Source organism: Clinocottus analis, unplaced genomic scaffold (genome assembly GCF_023055335.1).
Source record: "Clinocottus analis isolate CAN_PGR_092001 unplaced genomic scaffold, fCliAna1.0.p SCAF_53, whole genome shotgun sequence".
Classification (NCBI taxonomy): domain Eukaryota; kingdom Metazoa; phylum Chordata; class Actinopteri; order Perciformes; family Cottidae; genus Clinocottus; species Clinocottus analis.
The window spans coordinates 143,947-158,946 of record NW_027176211.1 but is presented as its reverse complement, the minus strand read 5'-3'; the positions used below and the strand labels follow the sequence as shown (position 1 = coordinate 158,946).

General features: G+C 44.9%; 1 protein-coding gene across 1 annotated transcript in view; it reads left to right on the top strand.

Moving 5' to 3' along the window:
• The first annotated feature begins 905 nt into the window (after positions 1-905).
• Positions 906-15,000, top strand: part of LOC137803312 (regulator of G-protein signaling 3-like) — a 19,784-nt gene continuing 5,689 nt past the window's right edge. Inside the window, exons 1-8 of the mRNA XM_068601644.1 lie at positions 906-1,392; positions 10,816-10,897; positions 11,076-11,181; positions 11,449-11,545; positions 11,615-11,851; positions 12,134-12,173; positions 12,253-12,509; positions 12,701-12,720. Coding sequence (XP_068457745.1) covers positions 1,120-1,392; positions 10,816-10,897; positions 11,076-11,181; positions 11,449-11,545; positions 11,615-11,851; positions 12,134-12,173; positions 12,253-12,509; positions 12,701-12,720 — 1,112 coding nt within the window. The 5' untranslated portion in view covers positions 906-1,119. The remainder of the gene's footprint in view (positions 1,393-10,815; positions 10,898-11,075; positions 11,182-11,448; positions 11,546-11,614; positions 11,852-12,133; positions 12,174-12,252; positions 12,510-12,700; positions 12,721-15,000) is intronic.

The window sequence follows — 15,000 nt, the reverse complement described above, 5'->3', positions numbered from 1 at the left end:
TGCTCTGATAGGCCCTGTGGCGGAGCTGTCCTCTGATAGGCCCTATAGTGGAGCTGTCCTCTGATAGGCCCTGTGGTGGGGCTGTGCTCTGATAGGCCGTGTGGCAGAGCTGTCCTCTGATAGGCCCTATAGTGGAGCTGTCCTCTGATAGGCCCTATAGTGGAGCTGTCCTCTGATAGGCCCTGTGGTGGGGCTGTGCTCTGATAGGCCCTGTGGCGGAGCTGTCCTCTGATAGGCCCTGTGGCGGAGCTGTCCTCTGATAGGCCCTGTGGCGGAGCTGTCCTCTGATAGGCCCAGTGGTGAAGCTGTCCTCTGATAGGCTCTATTGTGGAGCTGTCCTCTGATAGGCCCTGCGTACTTCTATACAACTAGAGGAGTCGCCCCATGGTGGTCAGGAGAGAGAATGCAGCTTTAACACATGAAGCATAGACTTTACTTTAAATAACCAGAGGTTTTGTCCTGGTTACACACACACACACACACACACACACACACACACACACACACACACACACACACACACACACACACACGTATATAGATTAAATCTGACTCCTGCTCTCTCTCTCTCTCTCTCTCTCTCTCTCTCTCTCTCTCTCTCTCTCTCTCCCTGGGGGTCCACAGGGTTACCATGGTGATGAGAAGCTGCTCGGTAACGATGCCCCCCCCCTCCTCACCACATCCACCATAAGTGGAAACCCCTCCCCTCTTCCTCTCTGAGATGTGACTCTCGTTCTGCCGATCACACCGGAGAGACCGAGCAGTAGTATCAGTAGTACTCTCAGTCGTATCGGCAGCAGTATTTCTTTATTGAACTTCACTCAGCGTGTCATAGAGTCTAACTCTTTCAGTTTGATTTTTTTTTCAAATAGTTTTTAGCAAGCAGTTGACATTAAACGGGCTTTTTCAGACACTCATGAAAGAAAACCACATTCTGCTCATTGTTGGTTCAGATTCAGCTTTCATCTCAGCTTGTAGTCGCCAGCTGCAGGTTGAACTGTGACACACGACTACCTGTCCTGGTTTGGTCTCATCTGGTCTCTTCTGGTCTGTCCTGTTCTGGTCTGGTCTCTCCTGGTCTCTCCTCTGCTCTCCTGGTCTGGTCTCAGAACAGGCAGGATGTTCTGGAAGACCACTGCCTGGTCGTGGGACGACGCAGCAGACAATGAAGATGATGCTGGTTATTTGCTGGCAGCAGAACTCAGCAGGACTTCAGACTCCACCTCAGATACGAACCTGAACCACATCCCCACCACCGCTGGACTCAAAGTGCTGACAAACCACGGCCTGGACCCCACCAACCCCACCTGCAGCCGCTACGTCTCCACGCTGTGTGTCGACACCAACCGGCGTCAGACAACCCGAGAGAGCAGCAGCACCCAGCAACTACCGGTGAGTCAACACCGCCACACATACCCCTTCACAGGTACCTTCATATACCCCTTCATAGGTACCTTCATATAGCCCTTCACAGGTACTTTCATATACTTCTTCATAGGTACCTTCATATACCCCTTCACAGGTACCTTCATATACCCCTTCACAGGTACCTTCATATACCCCTTCACAGGTACCTTCATATACCCCTTCACAGGTACCTTCATATACCCCTTCACAGGTACCTTCATATACCCCTTTACAGGTACCTTCATATACCCCTTCATAGGTACCTTCATATACCCCTTCACAGGTACCTTCACATACTTCTTCACAGGTACCTTCACATACTTCTTCACAGGTACCTTCATATACCCCTTTACAGGTACCTTCATATACCCCTTCATAGGTACCTTCATATACCCCTTCATAGGTACCTTCACATATCCCTTCACAGGTACCTTCACATACTTCTTCATAGGTACCTTCATATACCCCTTCACAGGTACCTTCACATACTTCTTCACAAGTACCTTCACATACTTCTTCACAGGTACCTTCATATACCCCTTCACAGGTACCTTCACATACTTCTTCATAGGTACCTTCACATACTTCTTAGGTACCTTCATATACCCCTTCACAGGTACCTTCACATACTTCTTCATAGGTAGCTTCACATACGTCTTCACAGGTACCTTCACATACTTCTTCACAAGTACCTTCACATACTTCTTCATAGGTACCTTCATATACCCCTTCACAGGTACCTTCACATACTTCTTCATAGGTACCTTCACATACTTCTTCATAGGTACCTTCATATACCCCTTCACAGGTACCTTCACATACTTCTTCACAGGTACCTTCACATACTTCTTCAGAAGTACCTTCACATACTTCTTCATAGGTACCTTCATATACCCCTTCATAGGTACCTTCATATAGCCCTTCACAGGTACTTTCATATACTTCTTCATAGGTACCTTCATATACCCCTTCACAGGTACCTTCATATACCCCTTCATAGGTACCTTCATATACCCCTTCACAGGTACCTTCATATACCCCTTCATAGGTACCTTCATATACCCCTTCACATGTACCTTCATATACCCCTTCACAGGTACCTTCATATACCCCTTTACAGGTACCTTCATATACCCCTTCACAGGTACCTTCATATACCCCTTCACAGGTACCTTCATATACCCCTTCACAGGTACCTTCATATACCCCTTCACAGGTACCTTCATATACCCCTTCACAGGTACCTTCATATACCCCTTTACAGGTACCTTCATATACCCCTTCATAGGTACCTTCATATACCCCTTCACAGGTACCTTCACATACTTCTTCACAGGTACCTTCACATACTTCTTCACAGGTACCTTCATATACCCCTTTACAGGTACCTTCATATACCCCTTCATAGGTACCTTCATATACCCCTTCATAGGTACCTTCACATATCCCTTCACAGGTACCTTCACATACTTCTTCATAGGTACCTTCATATACCCCTTCACAGGTACCTTCACATACTTCTTCACAGGTACCTTCACATACTTCTTCACAGGTACCTTCACATACTTCTTCATAGGTACCTTCATATACCCCTTTACAGGTACCTTCACATACTTCTTCATAGGTACCTTCACATACCCCTTCACAGGTACCTTCACATACTTCTTCATAGGTACCTTCATATACCCCTTCACAGGTACCTTCACATACTTCTTCACAGGTACCTTCACATACTTCTTCACAGGTACCTTCACATACTTCTTCATAGGTACCTTCATATACCCCTTTACAGGTACCTTCACATACTTCTTCACAGGTACCTTCACATACTTCTTCATAGGTACCTTCATATACCCCTTTACAGGTACCTTCACATACTTCTTCATAGGTACCTTCACATACTTCTTCACAGGTACCTTCACATACTTCTTCACAAGTACCTTCACATACTTCTTCACAGGTACCTTCATATACCCCTTCACAGGTACCTTCACATACTTCTTCATAGGTACCTTCACATACTTCTTAGGTACCTTCATATACCCCTTCACAGGTACCTTCACATACTTCTTCATAGGTAGCTTCACATACGTCTTCACAGGTACCTTCACATACTTCTTCACAAGTACCTTCACATACTTCTTCATAGGTACCTTCATATACCCCTTCACAGGTACCTTCACATACTTCTTCATAGGTACCTTCACATACTTCTTCATAGGTACCTTCATATACCCCTTCACAGGTACCTTCACATACTTCTTCATAGGTACCTTCATATACCCCTTCACAGGTATCTTCACATACTTCTTCACAGGTACCTTCACATACTTCTTCAGAAGTACCTTCACATACTTCTTCATAGGTACCTTCATATACCCCTTCACAGGTACCTTCACATACTTCTTCATAGGTACCTTCACATACTTCTTCATAGGTACCTTCATATACCCCTTCACAGGTACCTTCACATACTTCTTCATAGGTACCTTCACATACTTCTTCATAGGTACCTTCATATACCCCTTCACAGGTATCTTCACATACTTCTTCACAGGTACCTTCACATACTTCTTCAGAAGTACCTTCACATACTTCTTCATAGGTACCTTCATATACCCCTTCACAGGTACCTTCACATACGTCTTCATAGGTACCTTCACATACTTCTTCATAGGTACCTTCATATACCCCTTCACAGGTACCTTCATATACTTCTTCACAGGTACCTTCATATACGACTTCACAGGTACCTTCACATACCCCTTCACAGGTACCTTCACATACTTCTTCACAGGTATCTTCACATACTTCTTCATAGATACCTTCACATACTTCTTCACAGGTACCTTCACATACCCCTTCACAGGTACCTTCACATACTTCTTCACAGGTATCTTCACATACTTCTTCATAGATACCTTCACATACCCCTTCACAGGTACCTTCACATACTTCTTCACAGGTACCTTCACATACTTCTTCACAGGTATCTTCACATACTTCTTCATAGATACCTTCACATACTTCTTCACAGGTACCTTCACATACCCCTTCACAGGTACCTTCACATACTTCTTCACAGGTATCTTCACATACTTCTTCATAGATACCTTCATATACTTCTTCATAGATACCTTCACATACTTCTTCACAGGTACCTTCACATACTTCTTCACAAGTACCTTCATATACTTATTCATAGATACCTTCATATACTTCTTCACAGGTACCTTCACATACTTCTTCATAGATAACTCCACATACTTCTTCACAGGTACCTTCATATACTTTTTCATAGATACCTTCATATACTTTTTCATAGATAACTCCACATAACTCATCATTGGTACCTTCATATACACCTCAGGTGTATCTTTGACTCCATGCAGGTGTATCTTTGAATCCATGCAGGTGTATCTTTGAATCCATGTAGGTGTATCTTTGACTCCATGAAGGTGTATCTTTGAATCCATGCAGGTGTATCTTTGAATCCATGCAGGTGAATCTTTGAATCCATGCAGGTGTATCTTTGACTCCATGCAGGTGTATCTTTGAATCCATGCAGGTGTATCTTTGAATCCATGCAGGTGTATCTTTGAATCCATGCAGGTGTATCTTTGACTCCATGCAGGTGTATCTTTGAATCCATGCAGGTGTATCTCCATTTTTACATCTTTATCTGGATATTAGCTGCTGAGAATGTATTTAATAATGAAGACGCTGAGATTCTTTGTACCACTTCCTGTGTACGCTATGTGGCGCAAGAGAGCAACATTATTCTGACTGACCGCTTTGTGTGAAGCAGTTTTTGTGCGTTTTGGAGCTCAGATGTTGTCAACAGAGATGTTGTGATCGGTAACAGAACACTGTGTGTTTTTCTTTAAAAAGTCATTAAAGATTCACATGTGATGAATTATAGAGGGAAGCTTCTTCTTCATGTTACTGGGTAACGACCCATAACCCAGAAAACCTGAACAACCGGCCCTGAACTGAACCCAAACCTGATTCTGAACCCTCAACCAGCAAGGATCGAGACTTGAAGTCATGGTCTACAGCTCAGATTGGTCCCTCAGAGGACAAGTTTGTGCGGGTGTCCCAAGGGGCCACATGAGGCATTGGGACCGTTGTGAAGGGCCGAATCAAAAGGCTTAATTCAAATAACTTAATATTATTACTTAAAAAAATTAAAAAATTGTCTGGTTTTGAGCTGCTACTCGTAAGAATACGTGTTACAATAAGGCTAGGAAAGTATGCTTTTTAAGATCCCTTTAAACCTTGCCTGAGAGATGTATGTTAAATAACCAGGTACCAGAAGAAACATTAGTATTTTATCAGGGAACAACATAAACAGTGTTCAGTAGTAAGGGTCCCTGTGAGGGACAAACCACTCCTTCTTTGGTCCATGTTCAGTAGTAAGGGTCCCTGTGAGGGACAAACCACTCCTTCTTTGGTCCATGTTCAGTAGTAAGGGTCCCTGTGAGGGACAAACCACTCCTTCTTTGGTCCATTTTCAGTCTGTTTCTTACCTTAAAGATGTTAAAGACCAGCAGGTGATTCACTTTATACAAAAGCAATAAGTGCTTTTCATGTTTTCAGTTCAGTTTTTCTTCCTCGTTGGTAAAAGTCTGTGTTGTCTTGAACAAGTGACCTGAACATCTTGTGATGTGAGGAAAGTTCTCTTTGAGAGAAGAGTAAAGATCCAGAAGTGATCCTGACTTAAAGTGCAGGTTTTGCACATGTGATTAATGTTCAGTCTGGACTTGGAGTGGACCGCCGGTGAGAGCTTTGGGAGGCGCAGCGTTATAATTAGAATAAGTATATAATTGATGGAGGAAATCCAATTCTTGTCCGTGTTGTTCCATAAAGTCTGCGTGGTTCATTTCAAACAGCTGACACAACGTTGTGTGTCCAAACCACACGCCAACCACTGTCCGGTCTACAGAGGGTCAGAACCTGGACCCAGTCTACAGAGGGTCAGAACTTGGACCCGGACTACAGAAGGTCAGAACTTGGACCCGGACTACAGAGCGTCAGAACCTGGACCCGGTCTACAGAGGGTCAGAACTTGGACCCGGTCTACAGAGGGTCAGAACTTGGACCCGGTCCACAGTTGAAGAGCGACGAGCTGCAGACCATCAAAGGCCAGAGCAGTACAGTCACACGGGGAGAGGAAATGTGTGTGTGTGTGTGTGTGTGTGTGTGTGTGTGTGTGTGTGTGTGTGAACCATCAGTCAGAAGAATAGCAGGAAACACACACACACACAGACTCACAACAACACTGGTGTATCCGTGCGATAAGACACGTCCGGACCTCTGCTCTCAACAGCAGCAGACTGTTAGAGCCTCATACTGGTTCACCTGGACCAGCTGGACCCGGTCAGACCTGGTTCTGTAAAGCTTGATAGGACTCGTTTTGTAAAACTGGATTTGGATTAGTCCGGATTCTTCTCCTCTAAGGTCTGAGCCTGAAGTACAACCAGGGTTACATCTAGTTCTGGTTCTGTAGATCTGGACCTGGTTCACACCTGACTGCTCCAGTGGAGTTTGGGTTGGACCAGGATCTAATAAATCTGAGCTGCTTTTGTGGAAAACTCAGATTCAATTTGTATCTCTTTCTGTAAATCTGGACCTGGATTAGACCTGGATCTGTCTTTACTGTTCTGGATTTGAACCGGACCGGATCGAACCCTGGACCTGGACCTGGAGATGGACGGGTGGACGTGCAGGATTTGAACCATCGATCCGGTCTGCTGTCATGCACACAATCCATCGTCTGTGTCGAGTCTGCATCGGACAGAATCTGCCTCAGGTCTGAGTCCTGGACTCGTCGTGTTTCATATAAATATCACATTAACTTTGAAGACGTTAAATATATATATATATATATATATATATATATATATATGTGTGTGTGTGTGTGTGTGTGTGTGTGTGTGTGTGTGTGTGTGTGTGTGTGTGTGTGTGTGGGGGTATTTATTAGGGCAACATTTCTTTTCTGTGATGACTGTGATTAATCACATTATGCTACAAATTCTGTCATGAAGTAAAAACTAGTGTGTTGCTTTTATTTGAACCTTTTGAGCCCTGAGCTCTACTTCTTTGGTCCATGTTCAGCAGTAAGGGTCCCTGTGAGGGACAAACCACTCCTTCTTTGGTCCATGTTCAGTAGTAAGGGTCCCTGTGAGGGACAAACCACTCCTTCTTTGGTCCATGTTCAGTAGTAAGGGTCCCTGTGAGGGACAAACCACTCCTTCTTTGGTCCATGTTCAGTAGTAAGGGTCCCTGTGAGGGACAAACCACTCTTTCTTTGGTCCATGTTCAGTAGTAAGGGTCCCTGTGAGGGACAAACCACTCCTTCTTTGGTCCATGTTCAGTAGTAAGGGTCCCTGTGAGGGACAAACCACTCCTTCTTTGGTCCATGTTCAGTAGTAAGGGTCCCTGTGAGGGACAAACCACTCCTTCTTTGGTCCATGTTCAGCAGTAAGGGTCCCTGTGAGGGACAAACCACTCCTTCTTTGGTCCATGTTCAGCAGTAAGGGTCCCTGTGAGGGACAAACCACTCCTTCTTTGGTCCATGTTCAGCAGTAAGGGTCCCTGTGAGGGACAAACCACTCCTTCTTTGGTCCATGTTCAGTAGTAAGGGTCCCTGTGAGGGACAAACCACTCCTTCTTTGGTCCATGTTCAGTAGTAAGGGTCCCTGTGAGGGACAAACCACTCCTTCTTTGGTCCATGTTCAGTAGTAAGGGTCCCTGTGAGGGACAAACCACTCCTTCTTTGGTCCATGTTTAGTAGTAAGGGTCCCTGTGAGGGACAAACCACTCCTTCTTTGGTTCATGTTCAGTAGTAAGGGTCCCTGTGAGGGACAAACCACTCCTTCTTTGGTCCATGTTCAGCAGTAAGGGTCCCTGTGAGGGACAAACCACTCCTTCTTTGGTCCATGTTCAGTAGTAAGGGTCCCTGTGAGGGAAAACCACTCCTTCTTTGGTCCATGTTCAGTAGTAAGGGTCCCTGTGAGGGACAAACCACTCCTTCTTTGGTCCATGTTCAGTAGTAAGGGTCCCTGTGAGGGACAAACCACTCCTTCTTTGGTCCATGTTCAGTAGTAAGGGTCCCTGTGAGGGACAAACCACTCCTTCTTTGGTTCATGTTCAGTTTGTTGCTGGACTGTGTTTGACGGCCCACAACTGTTTTGCTTTGTGTCAGGACATTGTTAACACTGTTCAGCAGAAACACTGAGACATCTCTGTGTGTGTGTGTGTGTGTCTGCATATGTGTGTGTGTAAGTGTGTGTGTCTGTGTCTGCATGTGTGTCTGTCTGTGTGTGAGTCATTGTGTGTATTTGTGTGTGTAGGTATGTGTGTGTCTTCATGTGCGTGTCTGTGTGAACAGGCTACACAAACACTCTGTTATTCAAAGACAAACTTGACCGGTGTGTTTGTTTTCCCTGAGTTTTGCCTTCAGGCCTCTTCTCAGGCTTCCCAGAGCTGAAGAAGTGGATGATGCACGACAATAACAATAATACGATGGAATCATTATCTGGGATCTCCTCTCATGACATCATCTGTCCACCGGCAGTTTGTGCCCACGGTGTTGACTGGAGGAGAGGAACAACACACCAATCAGTGTAAACTATGAACCAGAACCGGAACCAGGACCGTGAATCCAAACCAGGACCCAAACTAGGACCAAAACCAGAACCATAACTAGAACTAGCACCAGAATCGGAACCGGGACCAGGACCGGAACCAGAACCAGAACCAGGACCAGGAATCCAAACCAGGACCGGAACTAGAATCTGAACCAGGACCAACACTAAGACCAAAACCAGAACCATTACTAGAACCAGGATCAGAACCAGAACCAGAACCAAGACCAGGAATCTAAACCAAGACCAGGAATCTAAACCAAGACTGGAACCAGAACCAGGACCAGAACCAGGAATCTAAACAAGGACCAGAACCAGAATCTGAACCAGGACCAAAACTAGGACCAAAACCAGAACCATAACTAGAACCAGGACCAGAATCAGAACCAGGAATCTGAACCAGGACCAGAAACAGGACCAGAACCAGTAATCTGAAACAGGACCAGAACCAGTGATCTGAAACAGGACCAGAACCAGAACTAGGAATCTGAACCAGGACCAGAAACAGGACCAGGACCAGTAATCTGTAACAGGACCAGAACCAGAACCAGGAAGAGATGATGTCACAGCGAGGTCACTTTGTGTTCCACATCCATCACTGTGTTTAAATATCAGCCGTCTCTTTAAGACCTCCTCACTGCTGGATTTAATATCAGCCTGTCAGTCTGAGCTCAGGGACATTTAACTTCCTTTGTGGAGAGAAAACTCTCAGGAGAGCGCAACCTTTCCTGTAGGCATGGTAACAGAGACCCAGTCTTGGTCGACAGGGTTCATCCTCTGGAAATCATGAACATCTCTTATCCTCTGAAGAACATGAACGTCACTCATCTTCTGGAGAACATGAACATCACTCATCTTCTGGAGAACATGAACGTCACTCATCCTCTTGGGAACATGAAGGTCACTCATCTTCTGGAGAACATGAACGTCACTCATCTTCTGGAGAACATGAACGTCACTCATCTTCTGGAGAACATGAACATCACTCATCTTCTGGAGAACATGAACATCACTCATCTTCTGGAGAACATGAACATCACTCATCCTCTGGAGAACATGAACATCACTCATCCTCTGGAGAGCATGAACATCACTCATCTTCTGGAGAACATGAACATCACTCATCCTCTGGAGAACATGAACATCACTCATCTTCTGGAGAACATGAACATCACTCATCCTCTGGAGAACATGAACATCACTCATCTTCTGGAGAACATGAACATCACTCATCCTCTGGAGAGCATGAACATCACTCATCTTCTGGAGAACATGAACATCACTCATCTTCTGGAGAACATGAACATCACTCATCCTCTGGAGAACATGAACATCACTCATCTTCTGGAGAACATGAACATGACTCATCCTCGGGAGAACATGAACATCACTCATCCTCTGGAGAACATGAACATCACTCATCCTCTGGAGAACATGAACATCACTCATCTTCTGGAGAACATGAACATCACTCATCCTCTGGAGAACATGAACATCACTCATCTTCTGGAGAACATGAACATCACTCATCCTCTGGAGAACATGAACATCACTCATCTTCTGGAGAGCATGAACATCATGAACTTCACTGATGAAGTCAACAGTAATGAAGACAGAAGTGGTGTTATGTATCAGCAGCTACAGGATTAATGGCTGTATGCATATGTACATGTAAATGTGTGTACAAGTATCAGTACATGGTCTTGTATGTGTACCCGTAACCTATAGATTCACAGTCTGTCCTCATTATTTCCTCCAGGTGAGTGTTGTTCGAGGAAAAGATGGTTTTGGATTCACGATCTTCTCAGACTGTCCAGTTAAAGTCCAAGCCGTCGACCCGGGTGAGAAACTGTTAAATTCCAGTCCGTTGCTGGTCTGTCATTGGTCCAAACTGTAGGAATGTGTGGATATATATATATATATATATATATATATATATATATATATATATATATATATATATATATATATATATATACATGCTGTGAGGAGAGAACCTTCAGTTCAGTCTGTTTGCAGGAGGTCCGGCTCACCGCGCTGGTCTCCGTCAGGGAGACTCGGTTCTGCAGCTGAATGGACTTCCTGTGGAGACCTGGAAGTGTGTGGACCTCGCCAACGCCATCAGGTAGCCCCGCCCCCTCACAGTTTGACGTACTACTTGTGGGTCTCAGCTGCCCTCCGTCCTGTCTGAAGGTTCATTTGATCTCAGATTAAACAGCTTCGGTTTACATTTTGAACCAATTAAAAAGAAAGAAAACATGTAGATATTTAATCATGACTTACGCCCATTTATTTTGATTTGATACTCTAATTTGAATAATATATGGAGATGTTATAGTTGTTATAGTTATAGTATTTAATATGCTCCATCAACATGAGTCCTGTGTTTCAGGAGCTGTTCCTCTCAGATCGTGGTGGTGGTGTGGAGAGGGTTACCTGAGCTCAGGACGGGAGGTGAAGCTTGGCTCCGCCCACCAACACACGGCAAGGTGAGTCTCTAAACAAACAGTCACGTGCTGGTCACAAGAGGAAGTGACTGTCTCCCCATGGTCTCCTAGACAACAGGCAGGAAGTTGCTGCCTCACCCCACCCCAGGCAAGCATGGCCGCCGTTGGGCTCCGGGGTCAGGGGTCCGGTCTGGTTTGGAGGCTCTGGGTTCTCTGTGGAGGGACAGGAAGGAGGAGGAGCCAGAGGAAGAGTACTCACCTCATACCTCCACGCTGAAGGGCACCCGCGTGACATCATCACACGGAGACAATTACATCATCTTGTCACCTGTAAATTCAGGAGGACAGGTGAGTCAAAGTGTGTCTCCCTATCACAGACAGAACCTGAGCAAAACCCACACCAGAACCTTTCAGCTGACGTAGAACAAACCCTAGAACATTACTGATGATGCTTCTCTAGAATCCAACACACAACCTTTTACCTTCAAACATGACGCAAACCTTTCAGCCGGCTGATTCTCTTACTGAGAAGCTTCCCCCACACCAAGAACCCTGAAGCCGATGTTGTTGGTTCTGTCCAACACGGTTCTTTAACAGTCTTCATAGTGGTGTTCTGTCTCTGTGTTTCAGCTGCTGCAGCCGGTTTATGGCGGCGGTGACGGAGCGATCGGTAACAGCTGTCCATCACTCGTGAGGAGCATTTTGAAAACGTTTATGAAACACTGATGTTCCGTGTTGTCGATCCCCAGGACGTCTGTACCGGACTCATCCCAGCAGAGGTCAGAACCTCCTCCACGACCCTCCACCCGGGTCGTCAGGGCGACTTCTCAGAGGCTACACCTCCACCCTGCCCCCGCCCCTCTCCACCTCCTCTGCATCAGCCCCGCCCGGTGACTACGGCAACTACCAGAACTGCACCATCATCCAATCACATCGGCCCTGCTCTGCCTATGGAACCGACGTTACCCTGGAACCCAAAACCCTCATCTTCCCCATCTTTGTCCAGGTCAGAACCTCAAACAACCTCAAATATTCTTTTTCAAGAATTAAAACCTGGACCCTAAACAGGAACCCAGGACCAAACCAATCCAATCCAAGTTCCGAGTAGACCACTAGAACCATTATCCTGACTGTTAGAATATTAAACATGTTAATGGACCAGTGGACCCTCAGAGACTTCTGGAGGTTCCTCTGTAGGGCTTGGCCTTAGAGATAGAGTAAGGAGATGAGGTTCCTCTGTAGGGCTCAGCCTTAGAGATAGAGTAATGAGATGAGGTTCCTCTATAGGGCTCAGCCTTAGAGATAGAGTAAGGAGATGAGGTTCCTCTGAAGGGCTCAGCCTTAGAGATAGAGTAATGAGATGAGGTTCCTCTATAGGGCTCAGCCTTAGAGATAGAGTAAGGAGATGAGGTTCCTCTGTAGGGCTCAGCCTTAGAGATAGAGTAATGAGATGAGGTTCCTCTGAAGGGCTCAGCCTTAGAGATAGAGTAAGGAGATGAGGTTCCTCTGTAGGGCTCGGCCTTAGAGATAGAGTAAGGAGATGAGGTTCCTCTGTAGGGCTCAGCCTTAGAGATAGAGTAAGGAGATGAGGTTCCTCTGTAGGGCTTGGCCTTAGAGATAGAGTAAGGAGATGAGGTTCCTCTGTAGGGCTCAGCCTTAGAGATAGAGTAAGGAGATGAGGTTCCTCTGTAGGGCTCGGCCTTAGAGATAGAGTAAGGAGATGAGGTTCCTCTGTAGGGCTCGGCCTTAGAGACAGAGTGAGGAGATGAGGTTCCTCTGTAGGGCTCGGCCTTAGAGATAGAGTAAGGAGATGAGGTTCCTCTGTAGGGCTCGGCCTTAGAGATAGAGTAAGGAGATGAGGTTCCTCTGTAGGGCTCGGCCTTAGAGATAGAGTAAGGAGATGAGGTTCCTCTGTAGGGCTCAGCCTTAGAGATAGAGTAAGGAGATGAGGTTCCTCTGTAGGGCTCAGCCTTAGAGATAGAGTAAAGAGATGAGGTTCCTCTGTAGGGCTCAGCCTTAGAGATAGAGTAAGGAGATGAGGTTCCTCTGTAGGGCTCAGCCTTAGAGATAGAGTAAGGAGATGAGGTTCCATGAAATCTTGTTCTTGATGTGTTCTTGATGTGTTCTTGTTGTGTTCTTGATGTGTTCTTGATGTGTTCTTGTTGTGTTCTTGTTGTGTTCTTGTTGTGTACTTGATTTGTTCTTGTTGTGTTCTTGTTGTGTACTTGATGTGTTCTTGATGTGTTCTTGATGTGTTCTTGTTGTGTTCTTGTTGAGTTCTTGATGTGTTCTTGTTGTGTTCTTGTTGTGTTCTTGTTGTGTACTTGATGTGTTCTTGTTGCGTTCTTGTTGTGTTCTTGTTGTGTACTTGATGTGTTCTTGTTGCGTTCTTGTTGTGTTCTTGTTGCGTACTTGATGTGTTCTTGTTGTGTACTTGTTGTGTTCTTGTTGCGTTCTTGTTGTGTTCTTGTTGCGTACTTGATGTGTTCTTGTTGTGTACTTGATGTGTTCTTGTTGCGTTCTTGTTGTGTTCTTGTTGTGTACTTGATGTGTTGTTGTTGCGTTCTTGTTGTGTTCTTGATGTGTTCTTGTTGTGTACTTGATGTGTTCTTGTTGTGTACTTGTTGTGTTCTTGTTGTGTTCTTGATGTGTTCTTGTTGTGTTCTTGTTGTGTACTTGATGTGTTCTTGTTGTGTACTTGATGTGTTCTTGTTGCGTTCTTGTTGTGTTCTTGTTGTGTACTTGATGTGTTCTTGTTGCGTTCTTGTTGTGTTCTTGTTGTGTACTTGATGTGTTCTTGTTGTGTACTTGATGTGTTCTTGTTGTGTACTTGATGTGTTCTTGTTGCGTTCTTGTTGTGTTCTTGTTGTGTACTTGATGTGTTCTTGTTGTGTACTTGATGTGTTCTTGTTGCGTTCTTGTTGTGTTCTTGTTGTGTACTTGATGTGTTCTTGTTGTGTACTTGTTGTGTTCTTGTTGCGTTCTTGTTGTGTTCTTGTTGCGTACTTGATGTGTTCTTGTTGTGTACTTGTTGTGTTCTTGTTGTGTACTTGATGTGTTCTTGTTGTGTACTTGTTGTGTTCTTGTTGTGTTCTTGATGTGTTCTTGTTGTGTTCTTGTTGTGTACTTGATGTGTTCTTGTTGTGTACTTGATGTGTTCTTGTTGCGTTCTTGTTGTGTTCTTGTTGTGTACTTGATGTGTTCTTGTTGCGTTCTTGTTGTGTTCTTGTTGTGTACTTGATGTGTTCTTGTTGTGTACTTGATGTGTTCTTGTTGCGTTCTTGTTGTGTTCTTGTTGTGTACTTGATGTGTTCTTGTTGTGTACTTGATGTGTTCTTGTTGCGTTCTTGTTGTGTTCTTGTTGTGTTCTTGTTGTGTTCTTGTTGTGTACTTGATGTGTTCTTGTTGCGTTCTTGTTGTGTTCTTGTTGTGTACTTGATGTGTTCTTGTTGTGTTCTTGTTGTGTACTTGATGTGTTCTTGTTGTGTACTTGATGT